The sequence below is a fragment of the Heteronotia binoei genome, chromosome 14, assembly GCF_032191835.1.
Source record: "Heteronotia binoei isolate CCM8104 ecotype False Entrance Well chromosome 14, APGP_CSIRO_Hbin_v1, whole genome shotgun sequence".
NCBI classification, from domain to species: Eukaryota; Metazoa; Chordata; class Lepidosauria; order Squamata; family Gekkonidae; genus Heteronotia; species Heteronotia binoei.
The window spans coordinates 67,104,369-67,131,116 of NC_083236.1; the positions used below are offsets into that span (position 1 = coordinate 67,104,369).

At 47.2% G+C, this 26,748-nt stretch overlaps 2 protein-coding genes across 3 annotated transcripts in view; both read right to left on the minus strand.

Annotated features, from left to right (window-relative positions):
- The window catches only part of FBXO31 (F-box protein 31), a 196,873-nt gene that overhangs the window by 44,766 nt on the left and 125,359 nt on the right, over window positions 1-26,748 (minus strand). The gene's annotated exons all lie outside the window — the stretch shown is intronic.
- KIAA0513 (KIAA0513 ortholog) overlaps window positions 1-26,748 on the minus strand; it is a 118,637-nt gene that overhangs the window by 29,238 nt on the left and 62,651 nt on the right. For both annotated transcript variants that reach the window (XM_060254216.1, XM_060254215.1), the window contains exons 2-4: window positions 11,735-12,262; window positions 2,217-2,316; window positions 920-993 (exon numbers count right to left, since the gene is read on the minus strand). In XM_060254216.1, the coding sequence (XP_060110199.1) occupies window positions 920-993; window positions 2,217-2,316; window positions 11,735-12,090 (530 nt within the window). In that variant the 5' untranslated portion in view covers window positions 12,091-12,262. The remainder of the gene's footprint in view (window positions 1-919; window positions 994-2,216; window positions 2,317-11,734; window positions 12,263-26,748) is intronic.

Genomic DNA, 26,748 nt, shown 5'->3' on the forward strand with positions numbered 1-26,748 from the left:
AAAAAGGTAAAGGTGGTCCCCTGTGCAAGCACCAGTCGTTTCCAACTCCGGGGTGACGTTGCTTTCACAATGTTTTCACGGCAGACTTTTTATGGGGTGGTTTGCCATTGCCTTCCCCAGTCATCTACACTTTCCCCCCCAGCAAGCTGGGGACTCATTTTACCAACCTCGGAAGGATGGAAGGCTGAGTCAACCTGAAGCCGGCTACCTGAAAACTCAGCTTTCGCTGGGATTGAACTCAGGTCGTGAGCAGAGAGCTCCAACTGCAGTACTGCAGCTTTACCACTCTGCGCCGCGGGGCTCTTATAAAAACAATAAAAAGGTAAAGGTGGTCCCCTGTGCAAGCACCAGTCGTTTCCACCTCCGGGGTGACGTTGCTTTCACAATGTTTTCACAGCGGACTTTTTACGGGGTGGTTTGCCATTGCCTTCCCCAGTCATCTACATTCCCGCCCCCCAGCAAGCTGGGGACTCATTTGACCAACCACGGAAGGATGGAAGGCTGAGTCAATCTGGAGCCCACTACCTGAACCAGCTTCCGCTAGGATCGAACTCAGGTCGTGAGCAGAGGGCTCCGACTGCAGGACTGTAGCTTTCCCACTCTGTGCCGCAGTAAAACATCAAAGAGTTTAAAACAATAAAAACCATTTGGTGCTAGTAGGGTTGGATAGGAGACCACCACGGAAGTCCGGGGTTGCTACGCAGAGGCAGGCAACAGCAAACCACCTCTGTTCGCTTCTCGCCTTGACCTGGATGGGCCAGATTGGCCCGATCTCATCCCATCTCGGAAGCTAAAATAAGAGAACCAAAACGAAGCCAGCATTCAAGCAAAGGCTTTCTGCCTCTGGACCGGGTCTTCCTGCAGGATCCTCTGGATTGATGCTACAAACAAGCCCCTTTTCACATCCGGCGTTACTCACTCAAAAAGCACCACGGCAAAAGACTGCACCAGCCGGTAGAAGGTCTGCTCCGAGACACACTTGGAATTGCAGCGCTGTGGAAACACAAGAGGGCAGACGCTGCTCTTTTCCAATGGCTGCCAAAAGAAGCCTCGTGCAGAATATGATGCTAACTCTTCCACAGGGAACAGGGTGTGCGTTCGGCATGAACTGAACTGGAAAATGTCCCACATATATCCTCCCCCCCCCAAAGAAGAAGAGGAAGAAGATGAAGACATTGGATTTATATCCCGCCCTCCGCTCTGAATCTCAGAGTCTCAGAGCGGCTCACAATCTCCTTTATCTTCTTCCCCCACAACAGACACCCTGTGAAGTGGGTGGGGCTGAGAGAGCTCTGACATTAGCTGCCCTTTCAAGGACAACTCCTACGAGAGCTTTGGCTGACCCAAAGCCATCCCAGCAGCTGCAAGTGGAGGAGTGGGGAATCAAACCTGGTTCTCCCAGGTAAGAGTCCGCACACTTCACCACTACACCAAACTGGCTCTTTCAAGCACCCTTTCAAGGACAACCTCTGCCAGAGCTATGGCTGACCCAAAGCCATCCCAGCAGCTGCAAGTGGAAGAATGGGGAATCAAACCCGGTTCTCCCAGATAAGAGTCTGCACACTTAACCACAACACCAAACTGGCTCTTTCAACCACCTTTTCAAGGACAACCTCTGCCAGAGCTATGGCTGACCCAAGGCCATCCCAGCAGCTGCAAGTGGAGGAGTGGGGAATCAAACCCAGTTCTCCCAGATAAGAGTCCGCACACTTAACCACTACACCAAACTGGCTCTTTCAACAACCCTTTCAAGGACAACTCCTGCGAGAGCTATAGCTGACCCAAGGCCATTCCAGCAGCTGCAAGTGGAGGAGTGGGGAATCAAACCTGGTTCCCCAGATAAGAGAACTCTGGCTGACCCAAGGCCATTCCAGCAGCTGCAAGTGGAGGAGTGGGGAATCAAACCTGGTTCCCCAGATAAGAGAACTCTGGCTGACCCAAGGCCATTCCAGCAGCTGCAAGGGGAGGAGTGGGGAATCAACCCTGGTTCTCCCAGATAAGAGAGCTCTGGCTGACCCAAGGCCATTCCAGCAGCTGCAAGTGGAGGAGCGGGGAATCAAACCTGGTTCTCCCAGATAAGAGTCCGCACACTTAACCACTACACCAAACTGGCTCCCCCAAGGGGCATCCCACAATGGTTTCATGAGAAGGGTGGGGGCCCTCCAGAAAATGTGACCCCTGCAACCCCGGCTGCTATGCGCCACGCTTCTCCTTACCTGAGCACTCACGTATCGGGCAAACCACTCCCTGCCCTTCGCATTCTCCCCACTGCAGAGTTCCCCGAACTTCGCCTTTTCCTCTTGGTCAAATTCCTCCCTGGAATCATAAAACAAAACAAAACCAAAGTTCATAGAGGCATAAAGCCGAATGCCGGAGCGGTAGGAAGATGAGAAGACAAGCTGGGAAGCTCTCTGTTCAAATCTTGCCACAAGCACGACTCCACCAGACAACCTCAAGGGAATCTTCACTCCGCTCAATCTCACTTCTGCTGTCAAATTCAGAAAGCATGGGATGACCCGATATTGTCAGATTGAGGGAGCTAAAAAGGGATGGTATTTGGATGGCAAACTGCAGATGAAGGCAACGGCAAACCACCTCTGCTTCTCGCTGGCCTTGAAAGTCCCTTGCTGGAGTCAGTACTTGGATGAGAGACCACCAAGGAAGGCTCTGCAGAGGAAGGCCAGGGCAAACCACCTCTGTTTCTTGCTGGCCTTGAAAGCCCCTTGCTGGGGTCAGTACTTGGATGGAAGGCCACCAAGGGAGGCTCTGCAGAGGAAGGCAATGGCTAACCACCTCTGCTTCTCCCTTGCTTTGAAAGCCCCTTGCTGGAATCAGTACTTGGATGAGAGACCACCAAGGAAGGCTCTGCAGAGGAAGGCCAGAGCAGACCACTTCTGCTTCTTGCTTGCCTTGAAAGCCCTTTGCTGGGGTCAGTACTTGGATGGAAGACCACCAAGGAAGGCTCTGCAGAGGAAGGCCAGGGCACCTCTGCTTCTTGAAAGCCCCTTCCCTGGGGTCCCCAAAAGGAAAGCAATGGCAAACCACTTCTACTTCTTACTGGACTTGAAAGCCCCTTGCTGGGGTTTCAACTTGGTAGGGAGACCACCAAGAAAGGATCTGCAGAGGAAGGCAATGGCAAACCACCTCTGCTTTTCCCTGGCCTTGAAAGCCCCTTGCTGGGGTCAGTACTCGGATGGGAGAACACCATGGAAGACTCTGCAGAGGAAGGCAATGGCAAACCACCTCTGCTTTTCCCTGGCCTTGAAAGCCCCTTGCTGGGGTCAGTACTCGGATGGGAGACCACCAAGGAAGGCTCTGCAGAGGAAGGCAATGGCCGACCACCTCTGCTTCTCACTTGCCTTGAAAGCCCATTGCTGGGATCAGTTCTTGGATGAGAGACCACCAAGGAAGGCTCTGCAGAGGAAGGCAATGGCCAACCACCTCTGCTTCTCCCTTGCCTTGAAAGCCCCTTGCTGGGGTCAGTTCTTGGATGAGAGACCACCAAGGAAGGCTCTGCAGAGGAAGGCAATGGCTGACCACCTCTGCTTCTCACTTGCCTTGAAAGCCCATTGCTGGGATCAGTTCTTGGATGAGAGACCACCAAGGAAGGCTCTGCAGAGGAAGGCAATGGCCAACCACCTCTGCTTCTCACTTGCCTTGAAAGCCCATTGCTGGGATCAGTTCTTGGATGAGAGACCACCAAGGAAGGCTCTGCAGAGGAAGGCAATGGCAAACCACCTCTGCTTTTCCCTGGCCTTGAAAGCCCCTTGCTGGGGTCAGTACTCGGATGGGAGAACACCATGGAAGACACTGCAGAGGAAGGCAATGGCAAGCCACCTCTGCTTCCCACTGGCCTTGAAAGCCCCTTGCTGGAGTCAGTACTTGGATGAGAGACCACCAAGGAAGGCTCTGCAGAGGAAGGTCATGGCACCTTTGCTTCTTGAAAGCCCCTTCCCTGGGGTCCCCAAAAGTCAGTCGCAACTTAACGGCACTTGCATATCTGACAGTGGAGAAAACCCTTGGAAGTTTCTTTTTTTTCTATGGTGCAGCAGAAGCGGCTGTTTCAAGCTACGTAATACTTGCAGGCCATCCAGTTTAGTTGGAACTGAGCTGTTCTAAACATGCCAAAGCGTTCTGGTGGACTCAAAAGCATGCACCCCATGTTGTCATTTATTTACTCCCCAATGGGGAACCCAAAGAGGCTTACACTGTTCTCCTGTCCTCCATTTCACCCTTACAACAAGGAAGGCTGGGCTGAGATGGTGTGACAGGCCAAAGGTCACCCAGAGGGCTCCCATGGCAAAGTGGGGATTTGAACCTGGGTCTCGCAGATCCAAATCCAACACCCAAACCATGACACTACACTGGCTCTCATTTCGGTTGGTCCTAACAAGAAGTATGACAGGGACTGTATTCTTGGCTTTGTGCCACGTTCTTTGTTTTTATACCAATGGGGCTATAAAGCGTGCTCCAAAGAGTGATGGTAAGAGCACAGAAGATTTGTGGATGTTCCCTCCCCTCATTGGTGGATCTGTATAATATGGGATGTAAAAGGAAGATACAAATGATCTTAAGGGACCCTTCACATCCAGGCCACTTGCTATTTGAGATCTTACCGTCAGGTAGGCGATATAGAGTGTTGAAGGCTAAGACAAATAGATTCAAGGGCAGCTTCTATCCAAGTGCCGTGGTTAGGCTAAACGCAGGGTTATGAATGGTTATTTGTTTTTTAGATGCATTTAAATGGTCTATGTATATGTCCTTTTTTGGGGGTGTTGATGTGTTGGCATGTTTGTGGAAGAGCACCTCATTTCGTTGCTCTCATTTTCTTTTTTGAGAACAATGACAATAAATTTGTCTGTCTGTCTGTCTGTCTGTCTGTCTGTCTGTCTGTCTGTCTGTCTGTCTGTCTGTCTGTCTGTCTGTCTGTCTATCTATCTATCTATCTATCTATCTATCTATCTATCTATCTATCTATCAAGACCTGTGAACTGCAGTTTTGCCGCTGGCTTTAATATGAGAAGGGCCATATCTCCTTGCTTGGGAAAGAGGTTAGGGCAGAATGAAAAGGAAGATGTTTTATGTAATGCACATTGGGGCCAAAAATCCTAACTCTAAAAACAAATTGATGGGGTGTGAACTGGCAGAGACTGACCAAGAGAGAGATCTTGGGGTCGTGGTAGAAAACTCACTGAAAATGTCGAGACAGTGTGTGATTGCAATAAAAAAAGGCCAATGCCATGCTGGGAATTATTAAGAAGGGAATTGAAAACAAATCAGCCAGTATCATAATGCCCCTGTATAAATCGATGGTGCGGTCTCATTTGGAGCACTGTGTACAATTCTGGTCACCGCAACTCAAAAAAGATATTATAGCATTGGAAAAAGGGCAGAAAAGGGCAACTAGAATGATGAAAGGGTTGGAACACTTTCCCTATGAAGAAAGGTTAAAATGCTTGGAGCTCTTTTGCTTAGAGAAACGTCGATTGCGGGGTGACATGACAGAGGTTTACAAGATCATGCATGGGACAGAGAAGGTAGAGAAAGAAGTACTTTTCTCCCTTTCTCACAATATGAGAACTCGTGGGCATTCAATGAAATTGCTGAGCAGTCAGGTTAGAATGGATAAAAGGAAGTATTTCTTTACCCAAAGGGTGATTAACACATGGAATTCACTGCCACAGGAGGTGGCGGCGGCTGCAAGCATAGACAGCTTCAAGAGGGGATTAGATAAACATCTAGAGCAGAGGTCCATCAGTGGCTAATAGCCACAGCGTATTGTTGGAACTCTCTGTCTGCGGCAGTGATGCTCTGTATTCTCGGTGCTTGGAGGGAAGGCACAGTGGGAGGGCTTCTAGCCCCACTGGTGGACCTCCTGATGGCACCTGGGATTTTTTTGGCCACTGTGTGACACAGAGTATTGGACTGGATGGGCCTTTAGCTTGATCCAACACGGCTTCTCTTATGTTCTTATGTTCTAAGAGCGAAAAGAAGGATATTCCCAGAAGAAATGATCCCAAGCAAGCTGGCGTCGCTGCTTTCCAAGATCAAGGGCTCCGCAGAGAGCGGGCACAATAACTCATTCTTTCCGAGCGCGGTTGAGGGCCCTGCCTGCCGCTGACCCACCTCCCTTTTTGCAGGCCGAATTCAAACCATCCTTCCCTTGGGGCCGCTTTAAGCCACTAAAGGAAGGTTATGCAAGACACCAGAGGTGCAGGGTGCGTTCGGCAACCCAAACGGGCCCCTGCTGCAGTGCGGAGAGGAAGGAAGCAAAACCCACTCGGCCAGCTTTGACATTCAATCGTGTTAATTTGGGCCTCGCCGGGTGACTCACTGCCGAGTTGCTCAAATTTAGATGAATTGTAAGAGCGTGGAGGCGGCTGAAGCCTCAGCTCTGTGAGGGGGCGATGGAGCCCGAAGACCCCTGGGGCAACAACTGCGAACTCCATGGAGATGTATGACTCAGGCAGAGAAGTTGGGGACAGCTCTGGAAAGAGCTTTTTTCCCTCGATTGAAGGCACCCAGGAGGTTTGTGGTAGCTTGGGGGAGGGGGAGTGGAGGAAAGATCAATTTGGCATTCTCTGGGTTTACCCAGAAAGACATTTTTTATGCCTCTGAGCCTGCTACAAACCATTTTCTTGCAACCCATCCATCCCTTCTACGGTGCAGTGTTGGTATTTCCGGTGCAGGAGCTCTGATAGCTATTGCGGCAAAACAAAACACAAGTCCCAGGGGCATCTTAAAGACGAACAACACTTATTTAAATCCAGGCAGGCAGCCCCGTTGGTCTGAAGCAGTTGAACAAAGCAGGAGTCTAGTTGCACCTTTAAGTTGGTTGGTCTTAAAGGTGAAACTTGACTCCTGCTTTGTTCAACATTTATTTAATTCATTCATACCCTGCTCTTCTCCCCAGTGAGCTGACATTCTTCTCTTCTGCTCTGTTTTATCCTCACAACAATCCTGGGAGGTAAATTAGGCAGCGAGCGTGATTGGCCCAAGAACGCTTCCACAGCGCGAGTGGGGATTCGAACTCGGGTTTTCCAGATACTAGTTTCTGAGGCTCTTAACCAATACAACACACTGGTTATGAGATAGTTCACTTCTTCAGCTATAATGGGAAGGAAAAACTCATTTGTTTCATGCAAATCAATGGTCCTTGAGTGCATAGCATAGAGATGACAATTTTGTATAGACTTAGATATCTGGAAAGCTCTTATGGAAGCATATCTGCAGATCTACAATCGCTGTTATATTTTTGTTTCTACTTTACATATACTTCCTTACCCCTTTCTTAATTAGTTGCTGGAATTTGAGGTTCCCCCTTCTTCATTTTTAAAGGAAAGAAATATAATGTGTGTGTGGAAATATGTATATATATTTCTCTCCCCTTTTTCACTCTTCTCTGCTGTAAAAATGAGATAAGTGTGTTTCTTTCTTATCGCTGTATCTGAAGAAGTGAACTCTGTCTCACAAAAGGTCATACCGGAATAAATCTTGATGGTCTTTATGGTGGCACCAAACTTTTGTTTTGTTCGGCACTGTCATGATCCTGGGCCTAGTGAGGCCTACAGGCTCCAGAGAAGCCTGCCTAGGAGTTACTACAGAAAGCCTACATCTCCCAGGATCCCCTCTGATTGGGTGGCAACGTTTTGGAGGGAAACTGGCCCAGAGAGGGGTGGGACCTGGGAGGAGAGCATAAAAGGGCCAAGCAGAGAGGGTGGGTTCTTTCCTGGAGAGGCTGCAGGCGGAGAGGTTCTCTCTCTGGAAAGCTAAGCTGGAGGCAGGGTGTGGCCTAGAGCGCTTGCAGCCAGGAAGAGATCCCTCACCCAAGGGAGGTGGGTGCGTTTTGCTATTAGAGCAGGGAATGTCTAGCTCAGAAATGGCCAAACTTGCTTAACATGCGCCACACTGAATATACATCAGGCGTCCGAGAGCCGCAGGACATGAACGTCAGATGTTTGAGAGCTGCAGGACAGGCAGGCAAATAGATGGGAGGGTGGAAAGAAAGCAACTTTAAATGCATTCTCTAAGTCACTGGCTGGTTTGGCTCAGAGAAGTGATTTAAAGAGACAAATGCCTTCTCCAAGCCAGCCAATAGGCTTTGTGTGGGCCTTGAGGTCACACAATATGTGTGAAAGAGCCACATTTTGGTCCGAGCCTCAGTTTGGCCACCCCTGGTCTAGCTAAACATGTCAGGGCTTCTGTTTATTTGCACCAACCTTTACTGTTTGCATATTCACTATAGCACTAAATCTTTATCACCCTCTTATTGTTTAGAGCACTAATAATAAACTTATTTTTGTTGTTATACTGCCTGGGTTCTCACATCTCCTTGGTCACCATTAAGGAAGATCCAGGGGTGGCTGGATGCTCTGGGCCCTCCCATGCAGACCCTTACCAGAGTGGTGGCAGCCAGTCAAAGGCCCTCCTAGGCCCCTGCTGTGTGAAAAGCATGGTTATACCCATCCCACAAGCGGGACAACGAAAACAAGCAGTTTGTGGAAGCCAGAAATTAAGACTAAAGTGCTGAACTTCTAGAAGGTCGCCTAGAAGGCTTGGTCTCCACAACCCAGGAAGAAATGGGCCAGATAGGATTCTTCGATGGGAAGAAAATGCACTCGGCACATGTTCTGAGCAGCCACACACTGAGCTCTGTCTTAAACAGCAAAGTCCTGGCTTCAAGTCTTCCTCCTGCCCCTACCTACCTGAGAACTTTGCAGCTCAAAGTACAATATCCGCACGTTTTGCCGAGCCCTGGTCAAACGCTCTAGGCTGCTGGGTAGCTACCAGTGTTCCCTCTAAGCTGAGTTAGCGTGAGCTAGCTCACAGATTTTTAGCCTCCAGCTCACAGATTTTTATTTTAGCTCAGGAAGGATGACCCCCAGAGCACATTAATTTTACAACTTGAAGGCCAGGAGCTCACAAAGCGGAACTTTTGCTCACAAGACTCTGCAGCTTAGAGGGAACACATTGGTAGCGACTGCTTGTTCGCACAACCTCCTATTTTATGAAGTCGCCTTATACCCTCTTTGGTCCATCGAAGTCAGTATTGTCTACTCAGACTGGCAGCGGCTCTCCAGGGTCTCAAGTTGAGGTTTTTCACACCTACTTGCCTGGACCCTTTTTCATTGGAGATTCCGGGGATTGAACCTGGGACCTTTTGCTTCCTGAGCAGATGCTCTACCACTGAGCCACCATCCCTTCCCTTAGACATATGAACATATGAAGCTGCCTTATACTGAATCAGACCCTCTTTGGTCCATCGAAGTCAGTATTGTCTTCTCAGACTGGCAGCAGCTCTCCAGGATCTCAGGCTGAGGTTTTTCACACCTACTTGCCTGGACCCTTTTTAGTTGGAGATGCCGGGGATTGAACCTGGGACCTTCTGCTTACCAAAATCCAAAAACCTTTAATTGACATAATACCTTCTGCTTACCAAGCAGATGCTCTACCACTGAGCCACCGTCCCTCCTCTATTTTATTTATTGCTCGCACAGAGACTTCTGAGTCAGCCCCGGGGGCCAGGCAAACTGGAACGGCCGTCCACAGCGATCTGAGCAACCGCTCCGGATTTGCCCAAGAGTGCCTTTCGATGCCAAACAAATCAGCTTAGAGGAAATCGGTGGCTTTGAAAAGGACCGCTTTACCCAGCACCCGAGACCCTCCCCCCACCCTACCCTGCTGTTGAGAGGTTTTCCTAACCCTTCTGGCCTGCGCCCCACAACGTCTCATGCTTAGAATGAAAATGAGAGAATTCTGCCCCATGTGAGCCTCATGCTGTGAAAACGGCGGGCGAGGGCATAACGCAGCCCTCTGAACAAAGCTTCGGTGCCTGATTTATTTGTGGTTCATGACTCCATCTCAAAGGATTCCGGATAACGGGGAGGGGAGGTGGGGAGATGCCGGCTGTTCTATGGCATCTGGCAGGCGCAGCTCTCTTCTTCTAATGCATCTTTTGCGCTGGGCATTAGAAACAAGGACCAGCCGCAGAGTCAAATCCCCCCACCCACCCCAGCGGCCTTAGCTGGCTTTCTAGCAGAGGATTTCTCTGCCTCTGGTCCCCTTTCAGACTCAATCTCATCTTCTGCGCTGCAGAGAAACGCAGCAGAGATCAAAACAAGCTGTCTGGCTCCCGGGATCACGTGGCTGGCAGCCTGCTGGAGGACTGGACCCCCCCAGAAAAAGGACTCACGCCGGTAAACAAGAGGGCACCTCAGAGAGGGAGCGGGAACAAGGAAATTGCCCCCCTCACTTAGATGGCAGGGCCCATTTCTTCAATGTGCGGTGCATCGAGGAAAGGGAAGACAAAGCAAAACAAAGCTCCCCCCACCCTCGACGCGCAAACTGTCACCGCGCAGCTCCGCAGTCGCTTCCACTGGAGGGGGGAGGCCAATGCCAGGGGCAGGGAGCCAGGACGTGCTGTGCCAGGCGTGCCCCAGCCGGAGAGGCGACAGCACGTGTAGGTACACTTGAGCGGGAGGCCGGGGACTCTGCGGCTGAAAGAGGAAGGCTGCTCCTTTGGAAACAGCCCCTCTTGCGATCTGCCCTCCGTCATCAGAGGGAAAGGTCAGTACTGTCCAGCAGAAATCGTCTACTAAGTTCTCCAGCTTTTGCTACCGAGAAGAGACGATCGGGGATATTTCCACCCCAGCCTTCTGTCTCCAACAGTGGGTCCGCTTTTCTCAGGAAAAAGAACATAACAGCAATCCCCCCCCCAACTTTTCTTTTGATTCCAAGTGGAAAAAATCATGGAGCTGGAAGAGACCTCCAGGGTCATCTAGTCCAACCCCCTGCACAATGCAGGAAGCTCAAATATACCTCCCCCTAAATTCACAGGATCCTTACTGCTGTCAGATGTGTTTAAAAACCTCCAAGGAAAGAGAGCCTACCACCTCCTGAGGAAGCCTGTTCCACTGAGGAATCGCTCTAACGGTCAGGAAGTTCTTCCTAATGTTGAGCTGGAAACTCTTTTGATTTAATTTCAACCCACTAATTCTAGTCCTATCTTCTGGGGCAACAGAAAATTCCACATCATTCTCTATGTGAAGCTCTTCAAGTACTTGAAGGTGGTGATCCTAAGAGCTCTCAGCCATCTCCTCTCCAGGCTATATTTGTCTGTGCACTGGAAGTCTGTACTTACCAACTAGGGGTCACTGCTGTTGAATTTGTCCGCCATGAATTTACACAACCTTCAAAAAATGGCCATACTCTGACCAGGCAACCTGATCTCGTCAGATCTCCGAAGCTAAGCAGGATTGACTGTGGTTAGTAGTTAGATGGGAGACTTCCTTGAAATACCCAGTCGGGAGGCAGAGGCAGGCTCTATTCAGCCACCTCTCTGAATATCCTCCAGTCCACCAGTAGGGGTCAATCACCAGAGGTTGACATGACTTCCAGGTGCAAACAGACACACAATACACAAAACAGCAAAAGAAAAAAGAGGTCTTGCTGGCCCCAATGCAACGTCTATCTAATCCAGTACTCCGTTCCCAACAGTGGCCAGCCAGACGCCTCGGGAAGGCCAACCAGCAAGGCTGGCAGGGGATGCCCCCCCGCCATCCGTGGCTTATCCGCCACCACCTTTCACACATGGGATAATTGGGGTCATTAATTTTCAGGATGGGTGTTAGAAGGTTGGCGCATCCACCACAATCTCCCGACTGCCTCCACAATCCCAGCATGCCCCCACGAGCCAAAGCCATACCCCTCCCCTTCTGCTGCTCAAACCACTCACCCGCCGGTGAAGATCTTTTCCACGTATTGCCGAATAAACTCCCGGTTGGCAGCCGTCGCTTCGTCCTTGGCGGACTCCGTGCTCTGATTGGACGAGTAGGACTCGGAGGAAGACCGGCGGTGGTTGTTCCAGCTGTGGTGCGTGGGGGAGTCCGTGGTGTCGTTCTCGCTGTCCGCCGATTCGGTGGCGTCGCTCTCCTCGGCCACGGCAGTCACGTCGTCCGTCAAGTGGTCCAGCAGCCCGTTGCCATCCGGAGCCGGAAGAGAAGGAGGGGGGACGGAGTCGGAAGTGTCGGTGGTGGAAGGTTCGGAGTCGAAGTCAATGAGGTTCCCGACGGGTACATCCAGAACCTCCATGGTGCCGAGGAAACAGGCGGCTGTGTGGCATCAATTGGCACTGTGGACTGTTGGCTCGGTTTCCCTGTCAGGGGACTTCGGAGGCCATTTAGAGTCAGGTAGCAAAGAGGATTCTGGGATTGCAAGAGCTATAGACCAGGCATGCCTCTTCGTCCTGTGTTTCCCAAGGTAGCTGAAAAACAGAACATTCGATTCAATAACAGGCAAGACTAACTCTTTCAAGAGAGGGTTCAGAGCCTCACGCTTGCCTCAGTCTCCCCTGGCCTAACCTACCACACAAGGTTGTTGTGATAAAGGATGGCTGGAAACCACTTCCAGCCTTAAACTCCCTGGAGGAAAGGGAAGGACAAAAATCTAATGTGGAAGCGAGTCCTGGAATTTCACTGCATAATTTGCTACTGAATCCAGTGTTTAGGGCCTGACCTGGATGACAAAGGACCAATAAAGTTTAATTCCGGGTATAAGCTTTCGTGTTCATGGACACAAATGCTTATATCTAGAATTAAACTTTGTTGGCCTTAAAGGTCCCACTCGACACAAACGTTGTTCATTTTAAGGTCCTCTTCTTGATGGAGAATTTAAGTTAACTTCACAACAGCACTCTAGCTTATTTCAGGAACAGGGCCACTCTAGAGAGGATGATGATGATATTGGATTTATACCCCACCCTTCACTCTGAATCTTAGACCAGTTTCGCACTAGGGCTTGTTCCAGCTGGAGAGCCGTTTTACCCCCGGCGCTTCTCTCCGTTTTCACACAAGTTGCTGCGGAGCTGTGAGTTGGCACGCCGCTTTCCTGCAGCAAGCAAGATCCTCTTACAAGCGGTTTCTGCTTGCCATGGAAAAGTGGCGTGGCGACTCACAGCTCCGCAGCAACTTGTGCGAAAATGGGAGAGAAGCACCGGGGTAAAATGGCTTTCCACCCGGAACAAGCCCTACTGCGAAATCGGTCTCAGAGCTTCAGAGCGGCTTACGATTGCCTTTCCTTCCTCACAACAAACATCCTGTGAGGTAGTTGGGGCTGAGAGAGCTCTGACAGAAACTTGAACAGAACCACTCTGAGAGAGTTATGACTAACCCAAGGTTACTCCAGCAGTTGCATGTGGAGGAGTGGGGAATCAAACCCGGTTCTCCCAAATAAGAGTCTGCGCACTTCACCACTACACGAAACTGACTCTCAAAGTATGTAAAGATACTTTCAACAGCGGGGGAACGACTGTGAGCAGCGAGCAGGTGGTTTTTGCATACAGGCTCATGCTGACACTGATGTAGAAATGCAACAGGGATTATTCCAGATCCAAGAACATCTTCCCAGAAGACCCGAGAAACACGACCGGGCATTCAGCCACTCAGGAAAAGCCATTAACTCATGAGTTAAGTTTAATATAGATCGAAACCTCCCTCCGGGAACTGGCAAAACTCATTTGTTTAACACAATTAAGTCGAGATGGAGACAAAATGGACTGTTAACGGCATGCTCAGAAACAGCTTCTTGAAGATGGTCTCGCCCGGGGTGGCCAAACTGTGGCTCTTTCACACATATTGAATGGCTCTCTAAACCCCCACCACCCCATCAGCCAGCTTGGAGAAGGCTTTTCTCTCCTTAAATCACTTCTCCAAGACCAGCCAGCTAGCAGCTTAGAGAATTCATTTAAAGTTAAAAGTTGCTTTCTTTCCACCTCTCTCTCCCCATCTATTTTCTTTCCTTCCTTCCTTCCTCCACCCCCCCACCCAGCTCTCAAACATCTGACATTTATTCTATGTAGCTCTTACGTTAAGCAAGTTTGGTCTCTCCCATGAGTAGGATCCACCATGCCTCTTAGAGATAAGGAGGGACTGCCGTTTTAGGCTCTCCCACCACAAGGCAGGCATCCAAATCTGTATTGCTCCTGTTTTTCTTGAACAGCATCTCCTGGATCTGTTTTCTTGTGTTTTAACAATTTATTGATAACATACGGTTACAAAACTTAATTATAAATTTTCTATACTACCCCATATGATATTTCATTCCCCCCTCCCTCCAATGTTGACTTCCCCGAAGTTATAGATTTCAGTTCAATACTAAAGGTACTACTAACCGATCAAAGTTCAATATATATATTTTTCTCAATACTAAAAGATTGTCCAATGTCTTTTTATGTTCCACTCTTTCTCCATATATCCTTTAAATTTCTTCCACTCCTTTTTGAATATATCTAAATCATAGTCTCTTAGAGTTCTAGTTAGTTTGTCCATCTCACTCCACGATAACACTTTCATAATCCAGTCCCATTTCTCTGGTATTTTTTCTTGTTTCCACAGCTGCGCATACAATGTCCTAGCAGCTGAGAGCAAATACCAAATTAAAGTAAAGTCTCCCTTTGGAAATTTTTCTAATTGTAATCCAAGCAAAAAAGTCTCTGCAGTTTTCTTGAAGTCGTAACCCAAAATTTTGGAGATCTGTTTTCAAAAAGCCTTTGTGTTCCCTGAAGCCTTGTCCTCTAGTGCTGAAGAACAAATCTGGAGTCCAGTGGCACCTTTAAGACCAACAAAAGTTTATTCAAGGTAGGAACTTTTGTGTGCACACACACTTCCTCAGACAGATATTTGAAGAAGTGTGAATGCACACAAAAGCTCATACGTTGAATAAAACTTTGTTGAACTTAAAGATGCCACGGGACTCAAAGATTTGTTCTATTGCTTCAGACCAACAAGGCTACCCACCTGGATCTCTCTAGTGCCAAAGGGAGATCAGTGAGTACTGGAGATCTCAGGATCTAGAGATATTCCAGCCCAAGGGAAACAGAGTTTCTGGCATCCAAAAGTTGAGCTTTGAAATACAGGACGTGCTAACACAGGCCTACCTTACAGTGCTGTCGTTAAAGACGCCCCATGTCACTGTGGCATATGTGAACTGCTTTCGAACGCTGCAAGCACTATACGAATGTTGAACATATTCTTAAACAGGGGGTGCAGATAAAAGTGCTCTACAGCAAGAAAGGTCACTGGCCCACCTGCTTGCTTGGGCAGTGGGGGTGACAACTTCCAGCTAGGGCCTGGAGCTCTCCTAGAATTACAGCTGCAGCCCCCAGGTTACAAAGATCAGTCCCACTGAAGCTTTGGAGGGTAGCTTCTATATCACATCCCCTCCCAATTCCCCAAACTGTGCCTGTGTCACAAGGTCTCCAGGAATTCCCCAACCAGAGTTGGCAACAAGCCTCATGCACGCTCTTCCTACTCTGCCATCCAAGATCCTTTGACTGGAGGTAGAAGGGAGAGAGCCTGGCTCCGCCCAAGTGCTGAGACCCTAAATTGCAGCCCTCCCTGGGCCCCTGAACCTATTTTATTAAATAAGTGGCCAGATAATCTGTTTTCTAACAGCTTAACTAATTTCATTGCTTTTGCTAGCAGGAAAGGTGGTCTTGACCCACCGTTGGAATACAGAAAAAATTGCAAAATTGGTTTGCAAAAGACTGGAACGTCGTGGTACAAGATAAACTTCCTACTCCGTTAATTCAGATGGAAATTCCTCAATTTTCTATCTGTTTTATGGAGAAATGGTTTGGGTTTTTTTGAATACATTACTGAAAAGACAACTAAGAAGCGTGAACTACCATCTAAATACAAAGATTTGAAATTTTTATTGGACGCCTTTTTAAGTTTATATCTTTGTCTTAAGTGTTTACTTATTTTAGTATTGTTTTGTGCATTTACTATGTATTGTACTCTTAAAAATGGTTAAAAATAAATAAAAAAATAAGTTTAAAAAAGGGAGGGGGGGAGAACACCACAGTTTTAGACCCAGAACGAGAATCTTCCAGCTGCTCTATGCCACCGCAGTTGAGAGGAGATACAGATTTCAAGTCTATTAGGATAAAAATAACATGGGGTCTAGCTTTGCAATGCAATTTTAATTTATTATTTATCGTCTGCCTTTCTGAAGGCAGACTAACGCAGCTTAAGTCAATGCAATCAATAGGGTGCGACCTCTAAAAAGCAACACAATCGGGATTGCAGAAATTTTAATCAAAGCAAAAAAAAGTATTAGACTTGGTACGTTAAACAATGCAGAAAATGGTCATTACATAAGCAGAAGACCATGTGATGGGAACAGGATAATTCAGGCTGCAAACGGATACTGCGTGCTATATGCATGGAGGTTCAGTCCCGAGTCCCATACTTTGCAGAAAGCATCTTCCTGAACAGTTTTGTTGGAACACAGCCCTGTTACTTTTACAGAAATGCCCTCAACAATCGTGTTTTCAAGATTAACACCCACCCCCAAACACCCTGTGCATGTTAAAACAGGGAACAGTTTGGGCATTTGAGAGAGCCAGTTTGGTGTAGTGCCAGGAGAGCCAGTTTGGTGTAGTGGTTAAGTGTGCGGACTCTTATCTGGGAGAACCGGGTTTGATGCCCCACTCCTCCACTTGCAGTGCTGGAATGGCCTTGGGTCAGCCAGAACTCTGGCAGAGGTTGTCCTTGAAAGGGCAGCTGCTGTGGGAGCCCTCTCCAGCCCCCCCCCTCACAGGGTGTCTGTTGTGGGGGAGGAAGGGAAAGGAGATTGTGAGCCGCTCTGAGACTCTTTGGAGTGGAGGGCAGGATATAAATCAAATATCTTCATCTACCTCACAGGGTGTCTGTTGTGGGGGAGGCAGGTAAAGGAGGTTGTGAGCCGCTCTGAGACTCTTCGGAGTGGAGGGCGGGATATAAATCCAGTATCTTCGTCTACCTCACAGGGTGTCTGTTGGGGGGGGGGGAAGAGAAAGGAGATTGTGAGCCGCTCTGAGACTCTTCGGAGTGGAGGGCGGGATATAAATCCAATATCTTCGTCTACCTCACAGGGTGTCTGTTGTGGGGGAGGAAGGGAAAGGAGATTGTGAGCCGCTCTGAGACTCTTTGGAGTGGAGGGCGGGATATAAATCCAATATCTTCTTCTTCTTCTTCAACTTGTACAGAATTATATTTCATCCTGTACATTTCTTGGCCCGTTGGCCATACGGTTTCTTCCCACCCCCATACCTTTCTCCCGCCAGACACACTGGCTGTTTCTGAAGCAGTTGGGCTCTCTACTCCATCAAAATCGATGGTGAAATAAAATGCGGTTTCTCTTTCAGGTACCATGAAAACTCTTTACAGCTGAAAATTCAGACTCTCAACCCGTGGTTTTTTCCAAAGGATCAAACCTGCCGGGTTCCCCCTTCTCATTCATTTCCACCCTGCAGCTTTCCTGACTCCCCAACCTCACACAACACCCCCTCCCCCACCCCCAAAAAGCCACGGTGCGCGCACACTGCTGTTTTCCAAACCGCCCTAACGTTGCAGGAAAGATTTCCCCATCTTAAAAACGTATCTTTGGTCTAGGGCAGCAAATTCAATAACAGCAATTTCCCCCTGCACCAGCAAAAGTGAACTTGGGCAAGGTGCTCAAAGTCATAAGTGTGGGGTAGGGGGTGTAGGAGGAAAGGGGGTGCCACCAAACGCCACACTAGTGAGGCAAGTACCACTTATCAGTGGAATCACTGGGAGGGGGGGAGAATGAGGAACCCAGAACTTGTCCATACTGCACCCACCTGGAAGAGCAAAAACATGAACAGATGGGGAAAAATATTCCCTCTAAGCTGCGTTAGTGTGAGCTAGCTCAGTTTTTTAGCCCCCCCCCCCCCCCCCGCTCACAGATTTTTTTTCCTTAGCTCAGAAACAACGGCCCAAAAGCAAACTACTTTATGCTCGCAACTTTAAGGCCAGTAGCTCGTGAAGCAGAATATTTGCTCACAAGACTCCACAGCTTAGGATAGGAATGTCAAACATATGGCCCAAGGGTCAAATCAGGCCCCTGGAAGGCTCCTATCAGCCCCCTGAGCAACTGGCTGTCATCTGCTTCCTTCTCTCTCTCTCTTGCTTCCTTCTGCATCACAGTTTACTTTGCAAGGTTTGCTCAATTAAGCTACAGAGCAAAGCAACTTATGAACAAAAACTCACAATGCCCAGCCATTTCATGTCTTCCTCTCAAAGCATTGACCATGAGATTTCTATAATAAATGTCAATACATCAAAAATAGGTTTGCAGCTTACAGATATACACCTGAACAACACCTGAACAGCATATTCAAGATTGTTACAGCACATACATTTGTCTCCAGATGTTGATGCAATAATTCAGACCAAGAGGTGTCAGTTTCAGAGGCTGTTAAATAAACAATATATTGCAGCAGGAACTCCTTTGTATATTAAGACACATACCCCCGATGTAGCCAGTCCTCCAAGAGCTTACAGGGCTCTTCTCATAGAGCCTACTGTAAGCTCTTGGCTATGGCTACATCAGAGGGTATGTGGCTTAATATGCAAAGGAGTTCCTGCTACAAAAAAAGCCCTGCCAAGAAACATATGCAATCGTCCCCCACATATGCGCTACCGTTAAATGAACAGGACTGGACCTAAGGCACCCAGTGAGTTTAACTGCTGAGCGAGGATTTGAACCCAGATCTGACAATGTCATTCCTACACACCACTTGGGCTTCCAATCAAAGGCTGGAGCAGAAAGGAAAGAGCCTCTGAACGCAGCGCGGAGATTACGTAACGGGCAGGCTTCCTAATCAGGCCCAGCGGGACGATCCACCGTGGCTCTCGTCAGCGCCAGTTTCCGTAACGAAGACGGCAAACTTGCTGATCCGGGAAGGCCCGCCAAGACAGCAGAAATGTAGGCAGCCAGAGACTCCCGGGGTTAGTAAAGGAAATCGATCCAGTTAGAAAAACACAGGGCCGCGGGGGCTTTAGAAACAAAAACTGAAATGCAGCTTCAGGAAAAGACACCCTTCTGAGAAACGTACATGCTTATGCAAACTAGAACCCCCCCCCCCCCCCAATATGCAGTCGCTTATTTTGCATCCTTGATTTTGTTCTTGCAGATTGGAGGGGGGGGGGTGTTGTGTCAGGGGAAGCAATACTTATGCAGGTCACTAAATCAACGCTAAATCAACGCTAAATTTAGCTGATTCACGCTAAATCAACCTCAAATACTTAGAATCCAATTATTTATATGGCAAGATATTCACAGAAAATACAGTGTATTACACAGCGCAAAGGAAAACAACAGTGTGCAATTCTGGTCACCGCACCTCAAAAAGGATATTATAGCATTGGGAAAAGTGCAGAAAAAGGACAACTAGAATGATTAAAGGGTTGGAACACTTTCCCTATGAAGAAAGGTTGAAACGCTTGGGGCTCTTTAGCTCGGAGAAACGTCGACTGCGGGGTGACGTGATAGAGGTTTACAAGATGATGCATGGGATGGAGAAAGTAGAGAAAGAAGTCCTTTTCTCCCTTTCTCACAATACAAGAACTCGTGGGCATTCGATTAAATTGCTGAGCAGACAGGTTAAAACGGATAAAAGGAAGTATTTCTTCACCCAAAGGGTGATTAACATGTGGAATTCACTGCCACAGGAAGTGGTGGCAGCTGCAAGAATAGCTAGCTTCAAGAGGGAATTGGATAAAAATATGGAGCAGAGGTCCATCAGTAGCTATTAGCCACAGTGTGTGTGTGTATATATATATATATATATATATATATATATATATATATATATTGGCCACTGTGTGATACAGAGTGTTGGACTGGATGGGACATTGGCCTGATCCAACATGGCTTCTCTTATGTTCTTATGTTAACTCCTGAAACAACCATTTATATATTGATATCCGACAGTCTGTTCTTTAAAATTTGAGTCGGGAAGTAGTGTGCAGTGCCGTGAAAACAGTCCAATGTTCCAGGTCTTCTCTGTCAGCCAATATCAAGATGGAATGCAGCAAGGCAATAAGACGCAACACGGATGCGCTAAATGCCCTGTTTCACGCGAGGCTTCAACGAGTTTGCATGGATAAAAGTTCAAAATCACTAGTGCATAAACACTACAATTTCTGAAAATGCAATACGTAATCCTTATAATTACCTTCGAAAATGACTAAAACAATTCATATTGGAGACCAACGCTCCTACATTCGACAGAAAGACGACGGCAAAAGAAAATTGACCATAATGCACTTATAAACAACAGGTGTTGAGAATTTCTTAAGGTCACAGACACAGAGTTTACAGTGGCATACTTATACATAGCAAACTACAATTCTTTTTACAAAGCATAGTAAACTATAATTTATTTACAAAAAACACGGCAAGTCCCAGTCACTGTTAAGACCAGGAGGCATCAGAGAATCCAGTGTTAAAAACCCACCACATTTACTGCTTATGCAACTACTTATTCATATCAATTTTTCCCTGAAGTCAGACAGGAAACTTTTCCAGGACAGGTGGTAGCTGGAGCTTTCCCAACCGGTCTCCAGGTGACAGAGATTGGCCCACCTGGAGAAAATGAAGGCAGACTCTATGGCATTATGCCCCACAAAACCCCCAAATCTCCAGGTATTTCCAACCCAGAGTTGGCAACTGTAATCAGCTCTAAAGCTTGAATCCTACATAACCATTTCCTGCTTCTTTCACAGAACTGAATTTCCCACCCACCCCCATTCTGGAGGGCTAGAAACTTGGGCCTAATTTGCGGAGCCTTCTGGTGGTGCCACAGCGACTGAAATAATTTTTCCATTTCTTGCAGCAGGAAACTTCTTGTGCTAGAGCTCAAGGGAGGAAAAAAAAACTATTTTTCTAGGAATGTCGTGAGGATCATGTGCAGTAACTAGAGATGTAAAATTTCCAGAAAATGGAAATTTTCGGAAAAATTGAAAAAAAAATGCTACATTAGCACTTCTTTTTTCTTTTCCAGAATGAAAGTCATTTTGTTACTTTAGGAACATAAAATATGACTATGGACAATTTTACTTGGCATGAAATTATCACAACTAGCATATTAAAAATATGGTGTATCCAAACAGAATTTATTTTTTTAATAATAGCTATTTGTACATTGTAACAAATGGAGCAACACTCTCCTGAACTGCTTACTAGTTTATGCGGAACAGACAAACAACCTCCACAAAACAATTTTTAAAAATCCAGAAGTGACCATTATTCATATTTCCTCTCCACAGTATTAAATAAAAATAAAAAACTCATTCTCATAAAAGAACTGAAGAGGGGGAAGTGTATAGAAGCGAGTGTAGGACTAAGTTTCAGTGCATGGGCATGACCTAGGACTTGCTTGTCCTCCGTGCACAGAAATTAGAATAATCTGATACCACACATATTTTTTTAGAAATGATTTGAAAAATATTTGAACGCCTTGTCTTAAAATATTGTATTCATCATGTTAAAATAAAACATTGCATAATCAATTTTGTCCCCTTTCTTTCAATTTTTCCAGAAAAAAACCCCAAAAAGGCTTCAGGAAAAAACAAGGGAAAACGCTGTTTTTTTCTGATTTTTCCCGGGTTTTTTCCGAGCCTTCACATTTCTAGTAGCAATAATGTCTCTAAAAGGAAAAATGACCCGAGGAGGGGGAGGGGTAACAAAAGGAGACACCATGCACAATGAATTCGCTTGGATTCTGCAAACTGTCTCTCATCTGGTCACCTATGGCGAATAACAATCTCCTACTGGCAACCAAGGAAAGAAACTACAGAAATGAATTATTTCTTCCCTCCCCCCTTCTTTTAGGAAAGAAAGGGACGGTGAGGAGGGGCGGTGGCTCAGTGGTAGAGCATCTGCTTGGGAAGCAGAAGGTCCCAGGTTCAATCCCTGGCATCTCCAAAAAAAAAGGGTCCAGGCAAATAGGTGTGAAAAACCTCAGCCTGAGACCCTGGAGAGCCGCTGCCAGTCTGAGAAGACAATATTGACTTTGATGGACCAAGGGTCTGATTCAGTATAAGGCAGCTTCATATGTTCAAAGGTCCCCTGTGCAAGCAACAGTCGTTTCCAACTCTGGGGTGACGTTGCTTTCACAACGTTTTCACGGCAGACTTTTTACGGGGTGGTTTGCCATTGCCTTCCCCAGTCATCTACGCTTTCCCCCCAGCAAGCTGGGGAGTCATTTGACCGACCTCGGAAAGATGGAAGGCTGAGTCAACCTCGAGCCAGCTACCTGAAAACCCAGCTTCCGCCAGGGATCGAACTCAGGTCGTGAGGAGAGCTTAGGACTGCAGTACTGCAGCTTTAACACTCAACGCCATGGGAAAACAAGGACGAAAAGAGGCCTTTTCTGGGCCTAACTACAAGGCCTGAGCTGAAAGCTACTGAAACATGATGCTGAGATGGCCATTAACATAAATGACTGTTTAAAGAGTTTATACATGTGGGGTCTATTTCTTTTCTTAATGTGGGGCCTATTTCTTTTCTTTAAAGGCACACAGTCTTACAATAGAGGAAATCTCGCTATAAAGCGGGAAAAGGAAATGCAGCACGGCAGAGAGAGAAATGGACTGCGAAGAGCTGTAATTTAAACTGTCCTTCGTGCTGCCAAACCGGCATTTAAAATGCCTTTGCCCCCTCCTCTCTCCTCCCTTACAATGCCACTTTTGAACAGGAATAGTAAGTGGAAGAAATGCCCTCTGCTCAGCTCACGTTTGTATAATTATGGTGTCAAAGCGCACGGATCATAGAATCATAGCATTGGAAGGGACCTCTAGGGTCATCTAGTCCAACCCCCTGCACAATGCAGGAAACTCACAAATACCTCCCCCTAAATGCACAGGATCCTCATTGCTGTCAGATGGCCATCTAAGCCTCTGTTTAAAAACCTCCAAGGAAGGAAAGCCCACCACCTCCCGAGGAAGCCTGTTCCACTGAGGAATCACTCTAACGATCAGGAAGTTCTTCCTAATGTTGAGCCGGAAACTCTTTTGATTGAATTTCAACCCATTGGTTCTGGTCCTACCTTCTGGGGCCACAGAAAACGATTCCACACCATCCTCTATAGGAAAGCCCTTCAAGTCCATGAAGATGGTGATCCTATCACCTCTCAGCTGCCTCCTCTCCAGGTTAAACATGCCCAGCTCCTTCAACCTTTCCTCATAGGACTCGGTCTCCAGACCCCTCACCATCTTCGTTGCCCTCCTCTGGACCCGTTCCAGCTTGTCTATATCCTTCTTAAAATGTGGTGCCCAAAACTGAACACAGTGCTCCAGGTGAGGTCTTACCAGAGCAGAGTAAAGCGATACCATCACATCATGTGATCTGGACACTATACTTCTGTGGATACAGCCCAAAATTGCATTTGCCTTTTTAGCCACCGCATCACACGGTTGACTCACGTTCAGCATATGATCCACTAAGACCCCTAGATCCTTTTCGCACAGACTACTGCTAAGACAAGTCTCCCCCATCCTATAACCATGCACTGGATGTCCCACACGGAGGCAAAGGGGACAAAGATGTCATGAGAGGCCAGCGCATTCTGCAGCGACGCTAAGTGCACCGGTGGGTGGGTGGGGAGACACCATCTTGCAGAGTCACTCTAAGCCAGCGGTCCCCAACCTTTTTGGCACCAGGGACCGGTTTTGTGGAAGACAGTTTTTCCACAGACTGGGTATGTGTGTGATGGTTTCGGGATGATACAACTGTGCACTTTATTTTTGGTGTAGTTAAGTACGCAGACTCTTACCTGGGAGAACCGGGTTTGATTCCTCACTCCTCCACTTGCAGCTGCTGGAATGACCTTGGGTCAGCCATAGCTTTTGCAGGAGTTGTCCTTGAAAGGGCAGCTTCTGGGAGAGCTCTCTCAGCCCCACCCACCTCACAGGGTGTCCGTTGTGTGTGTGTGGGGGGGGGGAGATATTGTGAGCTGCTCTGAGATTTGGAGTGGAGGGCAGGGTATAAATTCAATGTCGTCATCTTATTGTTATAGTTACTACATTGTAAAATATAATGAAATAATTACACAACTCACAGCCCGGTTGCTAACAGGCCAAGGACTAATACTGGTCGATGGATTGGGACCCCTACCCTAAGCCACTAGGTGGGCCGGTCACCTCTCAACAAGCAACCCCCCACAAAGAAGCCGTTGTCTCAGAATAATTCCAGCAGAAGAAATGTGACTTGCAAGGGGACTATCTACATTGTTGGGCCTTCTGTAGCCCCAGTTTACAAGGTTTTTGGGAAGAAATATTAACAAGAATCCAGAACATGACCAACATAACTATAGAATACCCACCTAAACGCTTATTGTTAACTGGAGGGATCTCTTCTGAATGTTTACCTCACGAAAAGGAAACAATCTCCTTTCTTCAGTCGGCTGCTATGGCCATGAGGTGGAAATCAGCTAAACATCTAGATATTAACCTCTGGCATAAAAAACTGTGGTCTACCTATGTTATGACCAAGATGACAGACCATATGGCTCAGTTTGAATGTCCTCTCTCTCCTTCTAATTTCTATGCTCTCTGGTCTCCTATTTTTGCATATCTAACCTCACAAGAAGCAATTCCTAATGTAACTAATGACTTGTTTTTGTGGTAATGTCTTCTGATGGGACACGAGCCCCGTGGCGCAGAGTGTTAAAAGCTGCAGTACTGCAGTCCTAAGCTCTCCTCACGACCTGAGTTCGATCTCTGGCGGAAGCTGGGTTTTTAGGTAGCTGGCTTGAGGTTGACTCAGTCTTCCATCCTTCCGAGATCGGTAAAATGAGTCCCCAGCTTGCTGGGGGGAAAGTGTAGATGACTGGGGAAGGCAATGGCAAACCACCTTGTAAAAAGTCTGCCGTGAAAACGTTGTGAAAGCAACGTCACCCCAGAGTCGGAAACAACTGGTGCTTGCACAGGAGACCTTTCCTTGCCCTTCTGATGGAGTCAAATGGATTTACACTAGCTTTTTATTCAGTTTTAATAATATAGATATATTTCATTAGTTGTTATATGACTTATTAGACTCTTTGTCTTGTACTTTTGGTTATATTATTTGCCCCATGTAAGCGCTATGATTGTGATATGAACGGTACATACTTCGATAGAAAATACAATAAATTGTTTTTTGAAGAATAACCCCAGCAGAGTGTTTCTCCCCCCCCCCCACCCCCCAAAATCGCTTCCTGCCAAGAACTCAGACTGGAAAAGCATCTAAGTTTAGCTTCTCGAGTTCACAGTTTGTCATAAGCAGATGCTCGGTACAGAGAAGTGTCAAACAAATTAAAAAGTCACACCAAGCGGAAAGAACGAACTCGCTCCCCTAAAGAAGGCCCGAGAGGCCCTCTGCAACTGTGAAAGCTCAGGGTTCGAATCCTGTCTCTGGAACAGGCAAGTCAGACCAATCTGGGGGGGAGGGGGGAATGGGAACAGCAGTTAAAATTGACTGTGCGTTTGAGCGGGGGAGGGAGAGGTAGACAAGATTCGAGAAGAGAAGTCCCTAGGCAAAATGCAATTTGGGCAGAGATTATACGGGTTACTGGCAAAGTTCCCTCTAAGCTGAGTTAGTGTGAGCTAGCTCACAGTTCTTTAGCCTCTGACACACATACTTTTGTTTTAGCTCAGGAAAAATGGCTCCAGAGCAAACTAATTCATGCAGTAGGTAACTCACAACTTTAATGCCAGCAGCTCACCAAGTATAATTTTTGCTCACAAGGCTCTACAGCTTAGAGGGAGTATTGGTTGCTGGTCCCCTAACCTATTCCCAGAGAAGAGCAGACACTGGGCAAAATGCAGCCCAGGCAGAAATGATATGAAGAAAGGTTGAAACACTTGGGGCTCTTTAGCTTGGAGAAGCGTCGCCTGCGGGGCGACATGATAGAGGCTGACAAGATTATGCATGGGATGGAGAAAGAAGTCCTCTTCTCCCTTTCTCACAATACAAGAACTCATGGGCATTCAATGAAATTGCTGAGCAGTCAGGTTAAAACGGATAAAAGGAAGTCCTTCTTCACCCAAAGGGTGATTAACATGTGGAATTCACTGCCACAGGAGGTGGTGGAGGCTACAAGCATAGCCAGCTTCAAGAGAGAATTAGATAAAAATATGGAGCAGAGGTCCATCAGTAGCTATTAGTCACTGTGTGTGTATGTGTATATATATGTGTGTGTATATATATATATATATATATATATATATATATATATATATATATATATATTTTGGCCACTGTATGACACAGAGTGTTGGACTGGATGGGCCATTGGCCTGATCCAACATGGCTTCTCTTATGTTCTTATGACCAAAAATAAAAATTTCTTCAAATATATATAGTAGGAAACCAGCCAGGGAGGCAGTGGGGCCCTTGGATGACCATGGGGTAAAAGGATTACTGAAGGAGAATAGGGAAATGGCTGAGAAGCTGAATGAATTTTTTCCCTCCGTATTCACTGTGGAAGATGAGAACTTTTTGCCTGCCCCAGAACCACTAATTTTGGAAGGGGTGTTGAAAGACCTGAGTCAGATTGAGGTGACAAAAGAGGAGGTCCTACAACTGATAGACAAATTAAAAACTAATAAATCACCGGGTCCGGATGGCATACATCCGAGAGTTCTGAAAGAACTCAAAGTTGAACTTGTGGATCTTCTAACAAAAATCTGTAATCTTTCATTGAAATCTGCCTCCGTTCCTGAGGACTGGAAGGTAGCAAATGTCACCCCCATCTTTAAAAAGGGTTCCAGAGGAGATCCGGAAAAATTACAGGCCAGTCAGTCTGACTTCAATACCGGGAAAGTTGGTAGAAACCATTATCAAGGACAGAATGAGTAGGCACATTGATGAACACGGGTTATTGAGGAAGACTCAGCATGGGTTCTGCAAGGGAAGATCTTG